Here is a 17,022-nt window from a genome sequence, read left to right as displayed (position 1 = left end):
ATCTTATACTGAACTGAAACAAAATTAGTCGTAGAATAAGAAGGGGTTGGGTTTAGTATTTGCTAAGATAAGACTGATTTTGGAAATTCACATACCCTCCAAAAAAGTAAAGGGTGGGTGGGCGGGGCTAGTATTTGATATGATAAGGCTGATTTTGGCACTTTTGACATTTTCGACCATTTTTCAACTACACCTGAAAATTAGTTGAAGACATTTTCTTGTAGATTTCGCTATCCAGAAATCATTTTCAGTTTCGGTTCTTCGGAAATTCCTATCGATTTTCCAAAATCGCTAATTGAAATACAGCAATTTTGACAGTTTCGTCAAAATAGCTCGCTATAAAAATTTTATAGATGGTTCTTCGAGGAAATTGGTATAATTTTAAAAGATCTATGTGATGACAATTTTTTTTTTCAAATATCTAGATTTTGGATTAAATGGAGAAATTTTGAGATATTTTACTAAATAACTTTTTTATTATTGATTTTAAAATATTGGTTGCTGTTGATTTTTTGTAGTAAAAAAATACTTAGTGTTTCATTAAAAAAAAAACAAGTTCCGGTTCTCTTGGAGGGTATCTCATTTGTCAAAATCACTCTTATCTTAATAGGCACTAGCCTCGCCCACCCACCCTCTATTTTCTTAGCGGGTATATGATTTGCCAAAATCGATCTTATTTTAGCAGCTTCTAGCCCCACCCACCTACTCTTTATTTTATTAGAGGTAGTATGTATAACAAAAAAGTTACGATTACCTCTATTAAGACCCACCACTGACCCGGAAATGACCGGCATTCAGGCAAGACTTCTATCATTACGGGTACTAAGACCAAGTAATGATATGCATTGATTAGATTAACAGAACAACTTTCGAGATTCTAGAATTACAGCATACAAATTAGTCTGCTATTATTCTCTAATCTCATCCCATCCCCAAAAGTCTAGCGTAACTACCGACCATTTATCCGCGCATCACTTGAAAATTGACCTACACTACTCTGACCTACTGGTGCTAACCTAATCTGACTAACATGATCAGACTGTTCAAGAAACTTACGAACAATATGACATGTTCCTAACAAAACAGCTTTTTGAATTTTGATAATTATTGAATCATTCAAATGCAAATACTTTAAATTCTCAACTAAGCTATTTGGAACTACACCTACATTAGAGATAACTAGAGGTACAATTGAAATTTTTTTAAGATTCAACATGGATTTCATTTCTATCGATAACTGTAGATATTTTGAAATCTTGGTGTGGTATGTTTGAATAATGTTGTTTGTGTTGGGAACAGCAATGTCAATGAGAATGGCTTCGTTCGTGTGTTTCTTGATAAGTATGATGTCTGGTCTGTTAGCTGTAATGTTTAAGTCTGTAAGTATTGTGCGATCCCAGTATAATTTGTATTTGTTATTTTCAAGGAACGGAGATGGAATGTAAGTGTATTACGGTGTCGTATCTTCGATTAAGTTCATAAGTGTTGCTAATTCTTTTTGTTTACTTTTTCACATCCTAGATTCTATTATTGTCCACTCCCACTCTACAGAAGAACACGATTAGCCCCGCCCTCCCACCCTGTCTTATTTTCAGTGATTGATTTTATCCGATCTGAATGAAATGAATGATCTTATGCTGAACAGAAATAAAATTAGTAGTAGAATGAGAGGGGGTGGTCTAGTACTTGCTAAGATGAGACTGATTTTGGCAAATGACATACCTTCCAAGAAAGTAAGGGGTGGGTGGGCGGGAATACTTTTTGATGAGATGAAACTGATTTTGGCACTCCTGACATTTTCGACCATTTTTCAACTACATGTGAAAATTAGTTGAAGACATTTTCTTGTAGATTTCGCCATCCAGAAATCATTTTCGGTTTCGGTTCTTCGGAAATTCCTACCGATTTTCCAAAATCGCTAACTGAAATACAGCAATTTTTACAGTTTCGTCAAAATAGCTCGCTATAAAAATTTTGTAGACAGTTCCTTGAGGAAATTGGTATCATTTTGAAAGATCTATGTGATGACAACAATTTTTTTTTCAAATAACTAAATTTTGAATTAAATGGAGAAATTTTGAGATATTTTACTGACTAACTTTTTTATTATTGATTTTAAAATATTGGTCACTATTGATTTTTTGTAGTAAAAAGATCAATCTTTCCATTTATGAAAAAATATACCTAGTGTTTCATTAAAAAAAAAACATGTCCCGGTTCTCTTAGAGGGTATCTCATTTGTCAAAATCACTCTTATCTTAACAGACACTAGCCCCGCCCACCCACCCTCTATTTTCTTAGCGGGTATGTGATTTGTCAAAATCGATCTTATTTTAGCAGCTACTAGCCACAGCCACCCACTCTTTCTTTTCTTAGAGGTAGTATGTATGAAAGTTACGATTAGCGCTTTTTTTTACTTTTTCCACATCCTAGATTCCATATTTTCCACTCCCACTCGACAGAAGAACATGATTAGCCCCGCCCTCCCACCCTGTCTTATTTTCAGTGATTGATTTTATTCGATCTGAATGAGATAAATGATCTGCTGAACAAAAATAAAATAAGTCGTAGAATGAGAAGGGGGGGGGGGGGTCTAGTATTTGCTAAGATAAGGCTGATTTTGGCAAATGGCATATCCTCCAAGAAAGTAGAGGGTGGGTGGGCGGGGCTAGTATTTGATAAGATAAGACTGATTTAGGCACTTTTGACATTATAGACCATTACTCAACTATATCTGAAAATTAGTTGAAGACATTTTCTTGCAAATTTCCATATCCAGAAGTCATTTTTTCGGCTTCGTTTCTTCGGAAATTCCTACCGATTTTCCAAAATCACTAATTGAAATAGAGCAATAGTTAGTTTTGTCAAAATAGCGCGCTATAAAAATTTTGTAGATGCTTCTTTGAGGAAATTGGTATTATTTTAAAAGATCTATGTGATGACAATTTTTTTTTTCAAATAACTAGATTTTTAATTAAATGGAGAAATTTTGAGATATTTTACTAAATAACTTTTTTATTATTGATTTTAAAATATTGGTTGCTGTTGATTTTTTGTAGTAAAAAAATCAATCTTTCCATTTATGAAAAAATATATCTAGTGTTTCATTAAAAAAAAATAAGTTCCGGTTCTCTTAGATGGTATCTCATTTGTCAAAATCACTCTTATCTTAACAGGCACTAGCCCCGCCCACCCACCCTCTATTTTCTTAGCGGGTATATTATTTGCCAAAATCGATCTTATTTTAGCAGCTAATAGGGCCGCCCACCCAATCTTTCTTCTCTTAAAGGTAGTATGTATAAAAAAAATACGATTACCGCTTTTTTTACCTTTTTCACATCCTAGATTCTATTATTAGTTTCCACTCCCACTCGACAGAAGAACATGATTAGCCCCACCCTCCCACCCTATCTCCTTTTCAGTGATTGATTTTATCCAATTTGCATGAAATTAATGGTCTCATGCTGAACAAAAATAAAATTAGTCGTAGATGAGAGGGGGGAGGGGGGTCTAGTATTTGCTATGACAAGACTGATTTTGGCAAATGGCATACTGTATAAGAAAAGGGAGGGTGGGTGGGCGGGGCTAGTATTTGATAAGATAAGACTGATTTTAGCACTTCTGACGTTTTCGGTCTATTTTCAACTATATCTGAAAATTAGTTGAAGATTTTTCTTGTAAATTTCGATATCCAGAAGTTATTTTCGGCTTCGTTTCTTCGGAAATTCCTACCGATTTTCCAAAATCGCTAATTGAAGTACAGCAATTTTTACAGTTTCGTCAAAATAGCTCGCTATAAAAATTCTGTAGACAGTTCTTTGAGGAAATTGCTATCATTTTAAAAGATCTATGTGATGACAACAATTTGTTTTCAAATAACTAAGGTAGATTTTGAATTAAATGGAGAAATTTTGAAATATTTTACTAAATAACTTTTTCATTATTGATTTTAAAATATTGGTTGCTGTTGATTTTTTGTAGTAAAAAAATCTGTCTTTCCATTTATGAAAAAATATACCTAGTGTTTCATTAAAAAAAAATAGTTCCAGTTCTCTTAGAGGGTATCTCATTTGTCAAAATTACTCTTATCTTAACAGGCACTAGCCCCGCCCACCCACCCTCTATTTTCTTAGCGGGTATGTGATTTGGCAAATTCGATCTTATTTTAGCAGCTTCTAGCCCCACTCAATTTCTTTTATTAGAGATAGTATGCATAACAAAAAAGTTACGGTTAGCTCTTTTTGTTTACCTTTTTCACATCCTAGATTCTATCATTGTTCATTCCCACTCGACAGAAGAACACGATTAGCCCCTCCCACCCTGTCTTATTTTCAGTGATTGATTTTATCCGATCTGAATGAAATTAATGATCTTATGCTGAACAGAAATAAAATTAGTGGTAGAATGAGAGGGGGTGGTCTAGTACTTGATAAGATGAGACTGATTTTGGTAAATCACATACTTTCCAAGAAAGTAGGGGGTGGGTGGGCGGGGCTACTTTTTGATAAGATGAAACTGATTTTGGCACCTCTGACATTTTCGACCCTTTTTCAACCACATCTGAAAATTAGTTGAAGACATTTTCTGGTAGATTTCGATATCCAGAAGTCATTTTTGGCTTCGTTTCTTCGGAAATTCCTACCGATTTTCCAAAATCGCTAATTGAAATAGAGCAATGTTTACAGTTTTGTCAAAATAGTCCGCTATAAAAATTTTGTAGATGGTTCTTCGAGGAAATTGGTATGATTTTAAAAGATCTATGTGATCGCAACATTTTTTTTCAAGCAACTAGATTTTGAATTAAATGGAAAAATTTTAAGATATTTTACTAAATAACTTTTTTATTATTGATTTTAAAATATCAGTTGCTGTTGATTTTTTGTAGTAAAAAAATCAATCTTTCCATTTATGAAAAAATATACCTAGTGTTTCATTAAAAAAAAGTTCCGGTTCTCTCAGAGGGTATGTCATTTGTCAAAATCACTCTTATCTTAACAGGCACTGGCCCCGCCCACCTACTCTCTATTTTCTTAGCGGGTATGTGATTTGCCAAAATCGATCTTATTTTAGCAGCTACTAGCCCCGCCCACCCAATCTTTCTTTTCTTAGAGGTAGTATGTATGACAAATTTTAATTTTTTCATCCTAGATTCTATTATTGTCACTCCCACTCGACAGAAGAACACGTTTAGCCCCGCCCTCCCACCCTGTCCTATTTTCAGTGACTGATTTTATCCGATCTGAATGAAATGAATGATCTTATGCTGAACAGAAATAAAATTAGTAGTAGAATGAGAGGAGGTGGTCTAGTACTTGCTAAGATAAGACTGATTTTGGCAAATGACATACCTTCCAAGAAAGTAGGGGGTGGATGGGCGGGGCTATTATTTGATAAGATAAGACTGATTTTGGCACTTGACATTTTCGACCATTTTTCAACTAGATCTGAAAATTAGTTGAAGACATTTTCTTGCAAATTTCGATATCCAGAAGTCATTTTCGGCTTTGTTTGTTCGGAAATTCCTACCGATTTTCCAAAATCGCTAATTGAAATATAGCAATTTTTACAGTTTCGTCAAAATAGCTCGCTATAAAAATTTTGTAGACAGTTCTTTGAGGAAATTGCTATCATTTTAAAAGATCTATGTGATGACAACAATTTTTTTTTAAATAACTAGATTTTGAATTAAATGGAGAAATTTTGAAATATTTTACTAAATAACTTTTTTATTATTGATTTTAAAATATTGGTTGCTGTTGATTTTTGTAGTAAAAAATCAATCTTTCCATTAAAAAAAAAAGTTTCTACCGGTTCTATCGGAAGTGATGATAAAAATATGTGATTACCATCACATAGATCTTTTAAAATGTTACAAATTTACTCAAAGAACTGTAGGTTTATCTTTAAGAATAAAAAAGTTACAGGGGTTGTATCAAAGTGTCCAAAAATATCTTACTTGAACTACACATTAAACGTAACAGATGATGTTATTAGTAAAAACCAAAGGTGATAATACAATACTAATCATTGTTATTTTTTCATCATTTTGTAGATGTTTTTGGAATTACGTAATGGGGTTTTAACGAGGTTATATTATTAAATATATTTGAATCATATATATAACCAACGGGAAAAAGTGGCCTCCCAGCAATAATAACAAGCTTTCTTCCGATGTATAAATGATCACTTGGAACTGCTTTTTTATACATCGGAAGAATGTCATGTAGAAATTTGCTTTGATGTGAATGAGTTCGTCGCCTCAAAACAGTTGACTAAAATTACTGATTCAGCCACAGTCGAACAGCAACCGATGGATTCGATTATCTACTATACTTCCTTAGATTACGCTCGGGAAGTAATAATATAGGACCGAGAAAGACCTCGACCCTAGAATTCTTCCCAGACGTTGAAATTTTTTCATTTGTTAAGAAAAACGTCTAGTACAATTCAGTACAATCGACTCTGTGAGATGTCAACCTGAGTTTAAGTAAGATTAAAGTTACTGGTTAAACTCGCGACCATTTACTCTCGCTATGAATTTCCACAACGAAACGGTTCTATTAACAGTTGGCAAAACCTTCGCCAAAAACTACCCCTACGTTAAACTAGACGATCAAAGTGTAGTTCTCACGACGCATATGATTCTTTCGCATTCGAAGGAATACGAACGAATTAGAATTTTAATGTACAATGTTGCTGACGTAATTTCCGCATGTTTTGATATAAACAACACGAACTCTCTGGTGTACATCGAAACTGAGTTCCATGGAGAAGCCCGACGCCATTGTCCAAAGTCCCTATTTTCTTAGTGGGGTTGAAGTCAGATTTGAGCGACGCTGAGGACAAACTTGGAGCTGTTGAGTACGTGGAATGTTCAACGAAGACAATGAACATCGAGGGCGTTTTTGTCAAAGCGGTGGCGGGTGCGGTTTCTCGGCCACGGCGGAAAACCAAAAAGAGAAAAGTTTTATTTTGTAAAAGTAACGAATAAAGTCTAGAAATTGACAAAATAAATGAATTATTTTTTAATGAAGTGTATAACATTTATATGGTATGTATTTACCAGGCAATTAATATTTTGAAGTGACGTCATCACAGTGTTGGTGGGGATGATTAGGCACATTTTGAATATCTTTTTACCGTCTAGACAATGTATTATGAAATGTAATATATGAACGTATTTAAAAATCGTATTTGTAACTTGGTTTTATTAATCAGTACACAATTTAACACAATATCAATAGTTCGACTTTTCTAAAAGAAAATAATTACACATGTTAACACTAACGTTATCTACTTCTCAGGTACAATCTCTCCGATCCACTTCAAATATGCATCATTCCCTTTCTCAATAGGTAGTGAGATTACTTCACAAACAGAATAAGGATGATTAGATTTAACATACTCAGTTAAAGCATCAACTTTTGACGTTCTTGTTTTGATCATCATTAGAACTTCTGAATCTTCATTTATTTTATCCTCCCACTCATATATTGAAGTAATTTTTGGGATAACATTTACACAGGCAGCAAGTTTTTGTTTGACTAGTCCATGAGCTATTTCTTTGGCAACTTTTTCATTTGGTGTTGTGACATACGCAACAGAATGAGTACCAGGAACATAAGCACTGTTTTGTGGTATTTCTGACATATTTTGAGCTAGCGTTGAGAATCTTCTAGTTCTAAAAAATATTCAAAATGTAAAAAGAACAAACTGAAATGACCTAACCTTGTAAATATTTTATGTATAAAAATTTAGTGACTAATGTATTTAAATGGGGACTTTGAAGTAAGAGTATTTTCATAATTGACAAAACATTTTGGTATTAGTGTAAAATTTAGGTTACCTACTGTGACATTCCCAAAAAAATTGAAGTCCATGCATAAATAAACAAATTATACCACTACTTACGCTAATATTAGAGTAGATAATAGCAATCTTTGTGCAAAATACATTCGCCGATTTTTTAAAAATAATTACAATAATTGAATGGAACGTTTTATGCTGTGGTTTTATTTTAAGACGGAGTACCATAGAATTGGCCAGTAAAGTAAGGTTAGAATTTAGAATGCGCGGCAGTTCATAATTCAAAAATTCTACTATGGGTTTCTTATGGGAGCTTGATTTTACAGACAAAATACGCCGCATAGGTAGAAATCTTAACTAGTTCATGCTACAAGCGATAAAGACTGTACAATTATCTTCCTGTTACTAAAGGTTTAACTATATAAAAAGCTTCTGTTAAAGATATATTGCAAATTAAAAACAACGCTATCCATCGAAGTAACGTACATCGTTTCTAACGTCTTGCGCATGAGTGAAACGGAAAATCCAGAAACACTTGGGAAAGAAAAAGAACGCGAATATTTTGCGGTACTAGTGACGTTTAGATCGTGAAAATCCCCAAAATATGACAGTTGATTTCGTATTTTCATCACAACAAACAATCATAATCACAATTTTTGGATGATATATTAGTTCTGTGATATTGATTCACATTAGGTTGTATGTATCTGTGGACTGGTTTTTTTGTATTTGTTATTAATAATGACAGAAAGACATGTGTTAACAATAGGGGCAATTGCCATTTTTTTTGTTGGAGAAAATTCTTTACAGTCAAATAATGTAGCGAAAGTCAATTGGTATACTGAATTAAATGTGCTTGAAGAGTTTATTCGAGCTAGAATGCGAGAAGATTATGGTAAGTTAATGTATATTGATAAATTCTGTGTCAAGTAAAATTATGACGTATTTTGTTTTATTATGCATAGATATTCCTTAAGAGAGGCAACATGTGAAACCCCAAGAGGTGCATTTGTATATCATCATATGGCTACACCTGCCCTATACGGACGTTATAATGTATTGTGGACCAATAATTTGCGTGCTTGAGACGTACATCTGAAGAAAAGTGAATCAGCTGAGGTCCGAGCTGTTGTCTCTGAAAATTCTTTTAATCCCCAAGTCAGCCTAAAAACAGCTAATGTTGAGGTACAACTTCATGAAAGCTTAGGACAAACTGATAGGAGCGAAGCACTGCTTTTGCTATTGGGCCCTGAACTAGAAAGATCTGAAGAAAATCTACTTCACAGTGTCGAAGAACTATTAGTGTCCGAGGACTATTTTAATGGCCCATCAAGAAAACAGTTTGTGGGTCAGTTTTTCACCAAAAGTGAATCAGATTTTGCATTAGGAAGTGCAATTTTTTATTGTAAAATACTTTTTTTTTGTTTTGAAATAAATTGTTCTTTAAATTGTGATTTTTTTTTTTTAATGGGTGTTTCAGACCCAATTCGTACTAAAATGAGAGTGATTTTTACTTGTACATGAAAGGTTTAATCAGGAATGCTAAGTTTTTCCTTTTCTAGCAAAAATGTGTGAAAAGAAAAAAGCTTGGGATTGATGATGATTCTTAAATCAAAATTTGGCAATTGATTGAAAACATTTGCAAATATGAGATCTCCTTTATGTATTATTTTAAATTCACAGCCGTATCTGTAGCATCTGAAAATCAAAGCCATTTATGTGGAGGGGGAAGTCAATGGCAGTATGAACCACTGTACGACATACGTTCGAGGCAAATGTAGTGGTAAAAGTTGAATTTAAATATTTATTAAATACTACCGGTTCCGTTCATGTTTGGTATCAAGATCAACAGTAAAAATATCAGTCTTAATGGTACAGGTAGTGGGATATATAAGAAAATTACTTTAATGGTACAATTTAAGCGTTAAAGTGACGCCTCGATTTCACCCATAAGGATTACACGGGGAACTGAAATACGGGTCTCGTGTTATGAACTGAGTTCAAATTTCGCGCGTCATTCACTTTACTGGTCAATACCCATGATACAAGAAAATGTTTTCTTGTATCATGAGAATACCCTCACTGCCAAGGTCTTTCTGGATTACGTCATCAAAAATATATCTTAGAAAAATTGCTTACAGTTATCAAAATATGTAATCAACTACAAAAATGTATTGAAAATGATAAAAGGTGAATCAACATAATTTAATGTATGTAAGTAGAGTAGCGGTAGAATAAGAGAGAAAAGTTTCTTCAAAACAACACCATTATTTAACGTAATTTATTTATGAAAATAAATGAAGTTAAATAATGGTGTTTCTTTTCAAGAAGGTTTTTGTTATGCAACAAGATATACGTAGTGTCAAACGGTGATAATAATAAAGTAAAACATGTTTTCAATAAAATTATAGCTAATGTTCAAATTATGTACTTCCTATTTATCATTAGACAAGAATAAAGTCGAACTTATTCTCTTATTAAATTAAAGAAAAGAGTGTGATTATCTTAACAATCCATTTCTTTTTCTTTTTAAGTCAAATTATCCCGGCATGTATATATCAAATGTTGAACAAGTACATGCAAACCGATAAAAGTTTAGCACTGAGAACATTTCAGAATTTATCATATAAAAATAGCTTAGAATACAGACATTTAATTTCGAAAATCCAAAAATTTTGAAAATCTGCTAGGGGGTGCATTTCTTAAGAATTTTACAATTAATTTGAGGTCAATATTTACAAAAATCTGACAGATTTGATTCTATAGGTATATAAGAAAAACAACAAAAAAAAATCATCAAGAATATATATGGCAGCGAATTAGAGCAAGTTTGACTTCATTTCTGCAAGATGCAGTCTTGTTGACATAATAGTGAAATCTGGAAGCCAATTTCACAGCGCCAAGCTATTCCTATCCGGTTTTTTGCGCTTCACTGTACATTTGCTAATAATCAAAGAGTCGAGGTCTAGGCCATAACTAACCTTAACGTTGCTGAAAGATAATTAAGTTTCGCTATTGCTATTACATAAAATTCTTCTCGATGAAATCACGTTCCCCACCTAGAACCTTCTGATGTTGAAAAGTGCTTGTTTCGGTTCGTTACATCCCATTGTCATAGGCCGAATAGCATCATTAGTAAACACAGAATAAACCGAACTTGTATATTTAAGCCGATAGGTTATTTACATGTTGCACATGAATGAGCCGAATAATAAAGTACAAAGACCCTATTATTGGCACAATTATAATAATGTCGAAAGCAATATACTGTATTTACATTTGTCGTAAATACCGTCGGTAAACACTGAATTGGGGTTACAGCACAAATCTGCTTTTGTTGCTTTTGTCTGCATTTTTTATGGACTTGTTTTTGATTTGCCGACGTAATGATTTAGAACCGTAATTAATTTGCCGTTCATCATAAAAACTTTCTTCTGGAACTACATGACCTACGGTATTTGTCTCTTCGTCCAGATGATGTTAATCCGATCATTCCAACCCTTCGTACTCGCGTACTTCATCAGTTTATTTTCCGACGACATCGAAACCGACCAAAACCAGATGTATATTTACGGTTCGGTTCTAATGATTCAGTCAATTTTGCTTGTAGTTTCTATCCATCACATCGAGTGTGGACAAGCCTCAGTCGGAATGCGGATACGCATCTCCGTTTCTTCACTGATTTACAGAAAAGTATGCAAAAAGCTCTCTCCTGCACGTTTAAAATATATTTTTGTAGATGTTAAGACTCAGCAAAAAATCTTTAGGGGAAACTGCTGCTGGTCAGGTCGTTAATTTGTTGTCAAATGACGTCAATCGATTCGATTTTGTTACCCTAGCTCTGCACTACTTGTGGATTGCACCGCTTCAAATTGTGCTCGTAACTTACTTAATTTGGATCGAAATGGGGGTTTCCACTTTGGCGGGGGTGCTCTTCATTCTATGCCTGACTCTACCGGTACAAGGTAAGTAAATTCAAAAGACCAGTTTTTGATTGGCCGAGTTCCAAGCGCTCGCAGTTAACTTTTATTTCGGTTGCTGAAAGTCACCTACCTATACCTATAGTCTTCGTACGTTACAGCTTACTTGGCCAAATTCACCTCGCGTTTCCGGTTAGCCGTAGCCCAAAGAACAGATCGAAGAGTACGTTTAATGAACGAGGTAATTTCTGGAATTCAGATAATCAAGATGTACGCATGGGAAAAACCATTCGAACAAATTATCAAAATGGCGCGCAAAAACGAAATCAACGCTATAACAAAGGCATCGTACTTAAAAGGAATATTCTTAAGCTGCATGGTTTTCATAGAACGAGCAACACTTTTTCTCACAGTGACTTGTTTTTTCTTATTAGGGAATCCCATAACAGCAGATAAGGTTTTCTCAATTGCACAGTACTTCAACGTTTTCCAAATGGCAATGGCGATTTGCATTCCCATGGCTGTGACTTTCGGTGCCGAATCTTTGATATCAATTCAGAGATTGCGTGAGTTCCTTTTATTAGAAGAGAAATCGGAATCAGCGGTTGAGCTTAGAACCAATGAAAACGTAACTTTCACGAATGTTAATGCTTTCTGGACCTCCGACAAAACAACTATAAGCGACTTCAGTTTGTGTGTGCCGAGTGGGAGTTTGTGTGCCATCGTGGGACCCGTCGGTGCCGGTAAATCTTCGATTCTTCAGATGCTCCTAGGGGAACTACCGCCAACAACGGGGTCGATCCATGTAGGAGGCACCATATCGTACGCATCCCAGGAGTCTTGGTTGTTTGCGTCAAGCGTGCGCAATATCTTCAAATCCGGCTCTAAATTTGAGATAACAAACTACAGACCTGTTGCAATTATTCCAAACTTTGCAAAGTTATTTCAAATCATATTGTTTGATAACGTTTATAGCCATATATTACAGCAGTTAACCGATCACCAACACGGTTTTGTACGAGGTAAATCAACATGTACGAATTTATGCAATTTTACACAATTTGTCTCAGATTCTTTAAACTGCACACAACAGGTAGATACAGTATACATGGACCTATCCAAAGCTTTTGATGTTGTAAACCACCCAATTCTATTGAAAAAGTTACATAATTTCGGATTATGCGATAGTTTAGTTAATCTTTTTAAATCGATATTAAGTGGCCAAAAGCAATATGTTGAATATTCAGGTTACAGGTCACCAGTGTATGAATGCCATTCTGGTGTTTGTCAAGGATCCAATTTAGGACCTTTATTATTCATTATTTATATTAATGATGTGGTAAAATGTCTAAACTTTGATTGTCGTATTTTTTTGTATGCAGATGACATTAAATTAGCAAAAATAATTGATAATCTCCAGGATTGTGAAAAGTTGCAGAAAGTTCTTGATGCAATAATTCGTTGGTGTCAAATACACAAGTTAGACATAAATATTAACAAGTGCTGTATTGTGTCATATAACAGGAAAACTAATGTTATAGAATATAATTATAATATTGGAGGAGTAGAGATTAAGAGATGTACTGAATATAGAGATTTAGGTATCATTATGGACTCTAGACTGTCGTTCGTACCTCACATTAATAATATTAACTGTAAAGCTCTGAAGATGTTAGGTTTCGTCATACGCACTACAAAAGATTTCAAAAATACGGATTGCATGTTTTTATTGTACTTCGCTTATGTTCGCTCTATTTTGGAGTACTGTACGTTAGTATGGGATCCATATTATAATATACATATTTCCGCATTAGAAAATATCCAAAGAAGATTTTGTAAGTACGTATACTTTAGGAAACATGGGATATATCCAGTCCGTAATTACCCACAGAAACTACTGCTAGCTGAATTCGATTTAATACCCCTTGTAGATCGACGGAAGTACTTCTCTTTAACCTTTTTATATAAATTATTACATGGCATTATTCAGGACAGTAACCTTCTTTCTCAGATTAACTTTTGTGTACCTAGACTTAATAATCGTCAACCACTTGTATTTTCTAATCAGGTATCACGTACCAATCAACACTTGCATTCCCCTATACTAAATATGACTAGGTTATATAACGTTAATGCTGCGCACTTGGACGTATTTGTTGAAAACTTTCGTTTTTTTTGTTGTACGTGTAAAAATCTATGTTACAATTATACACCACAATTAGCATGAACGTCTACTTACTAATAACTTGTATGTTTTTTTTTTTGTGTATTGTGAAATTATTCAAATGTTATTATGTACTATTTTGCCCTATATGAGCTTGCTCGTTGGGCTGTAATAAATTATTATTATTATTATTATTATTATTATTATTAATAACATCTTGTTTGGTCAAAAGTACGACAGGGCTCTTTACCGAAAGATAGTCAAAGTATGTGCTTTAGAGAAAGACTTTCAACAGTTTCCTCAAGGTGACAGAACTGTGGTGGGCGAAAAAGGGGTTTCTTTGAGTGGAGGACAAAGAGCTCGAGTCAACCTAGCGAGGGCTGTTTACAGACAAGCCGATATTTACTTACTGGACGATCCCTTATCTGCAGTTGATACACACGTCGGTAAACACCTCTTTGAAGAATGCGTTCTTAGATACTTAAAAGATAAAACTAGAATTTTGGTGACTCATCAGTTGCAGTATTTGAAACAAGCGGATTATATTGTGGTCATAAACGAAGTAGAAAAAAGTATTTGTTATTGCTGGTGATTTACGAGTTGTTGTAGGGGCGGATCGAGGCTCAGGGAACTTTCAGCGAGTTGATCAACAGCGATGTGGATTTTACTAAACTGTTGGTTTCTGAAGACGAGGAGAGCGAACAGGTGGAAGTTAAAGCCGTTAGAGACAGAGCAGCGTCGATCGTTTCACACAAAGCAAGTATCAGTATCAAAAATCTTCTATATTTATATTTCGTGTTGTAGAGTATTGCAAGTGAAAAGAGCGAAATAGTCGAAAAAGTGGAAAATATGGAAGAAATGAGCGCTTCGGATGGCACCCCGTTCAAAGACTACATTAAAGCGTCTGGAAGCTGTTGTAAAATATTCGGTCTGATTTCTCTTTTGATTTTGGCTCAAGCTTGTTGTAACGGTGCCGACTTGTGGCTTACACTTTGGTAATGAACTAATTTCGATCAAGACTGCAAAAATAAACTTCAAGATTGCAGGACGCAGCAGGAATCAATAAGAAACTCCAACATCTCCGTCACCAATTCGTCGAACGACTGGTTGGACGCGGTCACAGATACTCTTATTTCCGGCGACGAAATCATCCGCCTAATCAAATCAGAAGTCTTCATCTACTTCTACTTGGTGGTTATAATTCTAGCGATTATTCTCACCTTGTCGCGATCCTTTGCCTTCTTTAAAATGGCGATGAACGCCTCGAAAAACTTACACAACCAAATAAATGTTCCACTCGCTTCTGCAAGCTCCAATGCGATTTTTCGACACGAACCCCAGCGGTCGAGTCCTGAACCGTTTTTCCAAAGATATGGGTGCCGCCGATGAATTTCTGCCACGCGTTTTAATCGACGCCATCCAAATACTTCTCGTGATGTCAGGAATTCTGATCATGATCGTCATCGCTAACTACTACATGTTAGTTCCGATAGTGATCATCGGGTTCTTATTTTTTAAAGTTCGTGGATGGTACTTGGCCACCGCTAGAGATGTCAAACATCTGGAAGGCATGAGTAAGCATTTTCTTGCTGAAAAAACAAGTAAGTAACTGTCGTCTTAGCAAAATCTAGCGTTTTTTCGCACCTCAATTCAACTTTCAACGGAATCACAACAATCAGAGCGTCAAAAGCTGAACAGGTTTTGATGAGGGAGTTTGATTTGCACCAGGACACGCACACGTCGGCTTGGTTTTTGACGATATCCACAAGAGTCGCTTTTGGCTTGTGGCTGGACTTGCTGAGCGTGACTTTCATTACGATCGTGATCTTCAGCTTTATACTCCTCACGTATTGTAAGTGGAAGGGGAAGTGACGGCGTGATTGGTCGCCACCAATCCACTGACCAATAAACGCATATAATTGCAGATTCCTACGTGAGCGGCAGCTTTGTCGGGTTGGCCATCTCTCAGTCGCTGATTCTATCGGGAATGCTGCAATACGGAATGCGACAAACAGCCGAAGTGGTAAATCAACTCACGAGTGTGGAAAGAGTGATGCAGTACAGTAGACTAGACAATGAGCATGCAAACGCTAGGGCTATAGAAACTGTGAAACAATCGTGGCCAAGTAGAGGTTTAGTCGAGTTTAGAGATCTTTCGCTGAGATATGCAGAGTCCGATCCTCCGGTTTTGAGAAATTTGAACTTTGATATAACTCCTGGCAGTAAAATTGGTATTGTTGGTAGAACGGGAGCTGGGAAGTCGTCGCTTATTTCCGCCCTCTTCCGCCTGGCTCCCATCGAAGGCGGAATTTTTATAGATGGAGTGAACACTCAGTCGATTCCCTTGGGTCAATTAAGAAAGTGCATTTCCATCATACCTCAAGAACCTGTACTGTTTTCGGCCACTCTGCGTTATAACTTGGACCCATTTCAGGAGTTTGACGACCGTAAATTGTGGGATGTATTAGAACAAGTAACGTCAATTTCATTGCTTACAAATTTTGTACTGTAGGTACTTGTAACTAAATAAAATTAGTATAAGTACGTAATTTCAGGTTGAATTGAAAGAGAGTGTACGGGATCTCGACATAATCGTCTCCGAAGGCGGCAGTAATTTCAGTCTAGGCCAGAGGCAGCTCTTATGTCTGGCCAGAGCGACTCTGAGAAACAACAAAATTCTAGTTTTGGACGAAGCGACTGCTAACGTCGATCCAAGGTAAAGATTGCTTCTCCTAGCAAAATCTAGAATGTACTTTTTAGAACCGATTCTTTAATCCAACACACCATCCGAAAACGGTTTCGGAATTGTACCGTTTTAACGATTGCACATCGCCTCAACACCATCATGGATTCCGACGGAGTTCTGGTGATGAATGCGGGACGCATGGTCGAGTTCAACCATCCGCATGTCTTGTTACAAGAGGAAGACGGGTATTTTTCGAAAATGGTGGCGGAAACGGGGCCTGCGATGGCCTTGCAGTTAAAACAGATCGCAGAAGAATTTTACAGCGTAAATGTAATTAAAAGTGAAGTCTGATGTAATGTTAGTTGACTCTAACATCAAGCGTAATTAAAGAAAATAGTAAAGTCTAACTGTATTTGATTTGTTATGAAAATCATTCACCCCATTTA

At 35.4% G+C, this 17,022-nt stretch overlaps 1 protein-coding gene, 1 long non-coding RNA gene and 1 pseudogene across 4 annotated transcripts; 2 read left to right on the top strand and 1 right to left on the bottom strand.

The window, feature by feature from the left end:
* Window positions 1-7,191: 7,191 nt before the first annotated feature.
* Window positions 7,192-8,003, bottom strand: LOC135133670 (protein CutA homolog). Of its 3 annotated transcripts, none has more exons than XM_064062142.1 (2): window positions 7,912-8,003; window positions 7,192-7,681 (listed from the first exon to the last, which is right to left on the bottom strand). In XM_064062142.1, exons 1-2 carry the CDS (start codon window positions 7,953-7,955, stop codon window positions 7,294-7,296), a joined length of 432 nt encoding a protein of 143 aa, XP_063918212.1. In that variant the 5' UTR covers window positions 7,956-8,003; the 3' UTR covers window positions 7,192-7,293. The 3 variants fall into 3 exon arrangements, with proteins under 3 accessions (XP_063918212.1, XP_063918213.1, XP_063918214.1); XM_064062143.1 differs by having other exon boundaries at window positions 7,851-7,942; XM_064062144.1 differs by lacking the exon at window positions 7,912-8,003 and adding an exon at window positions 7,729-7,814.
* Window positions 8,004-8,609: 606 nt separating this feature from the next.
* LOC135133671 (uncharacterized) lies at window positions 8,610-9,258 on the top strand. Its single transcript, XR_010281196.1, has 2 exons — window positions 8,610-8,701; window positions 8,772-9,258. It is a non-coding gene; the product is annotated as an uncharacterized LOC135133671 (long non-coding RNA).
* An 858-nt stretch (window positions 9,259-10,116) lies between these two features.
* LOC135133571 (ATP-binding cassette subfamily C member 4-like) lies at window positions 10,117-16,983 on the top strand (annotated as a pseudogene).
* The last annotated feature ends 39 nt before the right edge of the window (window positions 16,984-17,022 follow it).

The sequence above is a fragment of the Zophobas morio genome, unplaced genomic scaffold (assembly GCF_036711695.1).
Source record: "Zophobas morio isolate AGI-343-1 ecotype UQ-CSIRO unplaced genomic scaffold, CSIRO_AGI_Zmor_V1 ptg000022l, whole genome shotgun sequence".
NCBI lineage: Eukaryota > Metazoa > Arthropoda > Insecta > Coleoptera > Tenebrionidae > Zophobas > Zophobas morio.
The sequence above is the reverse complement of the archived record's forward strand: the minus strand, read 5'-3'. Positions and strand labels throughout refer to the sequence as shown.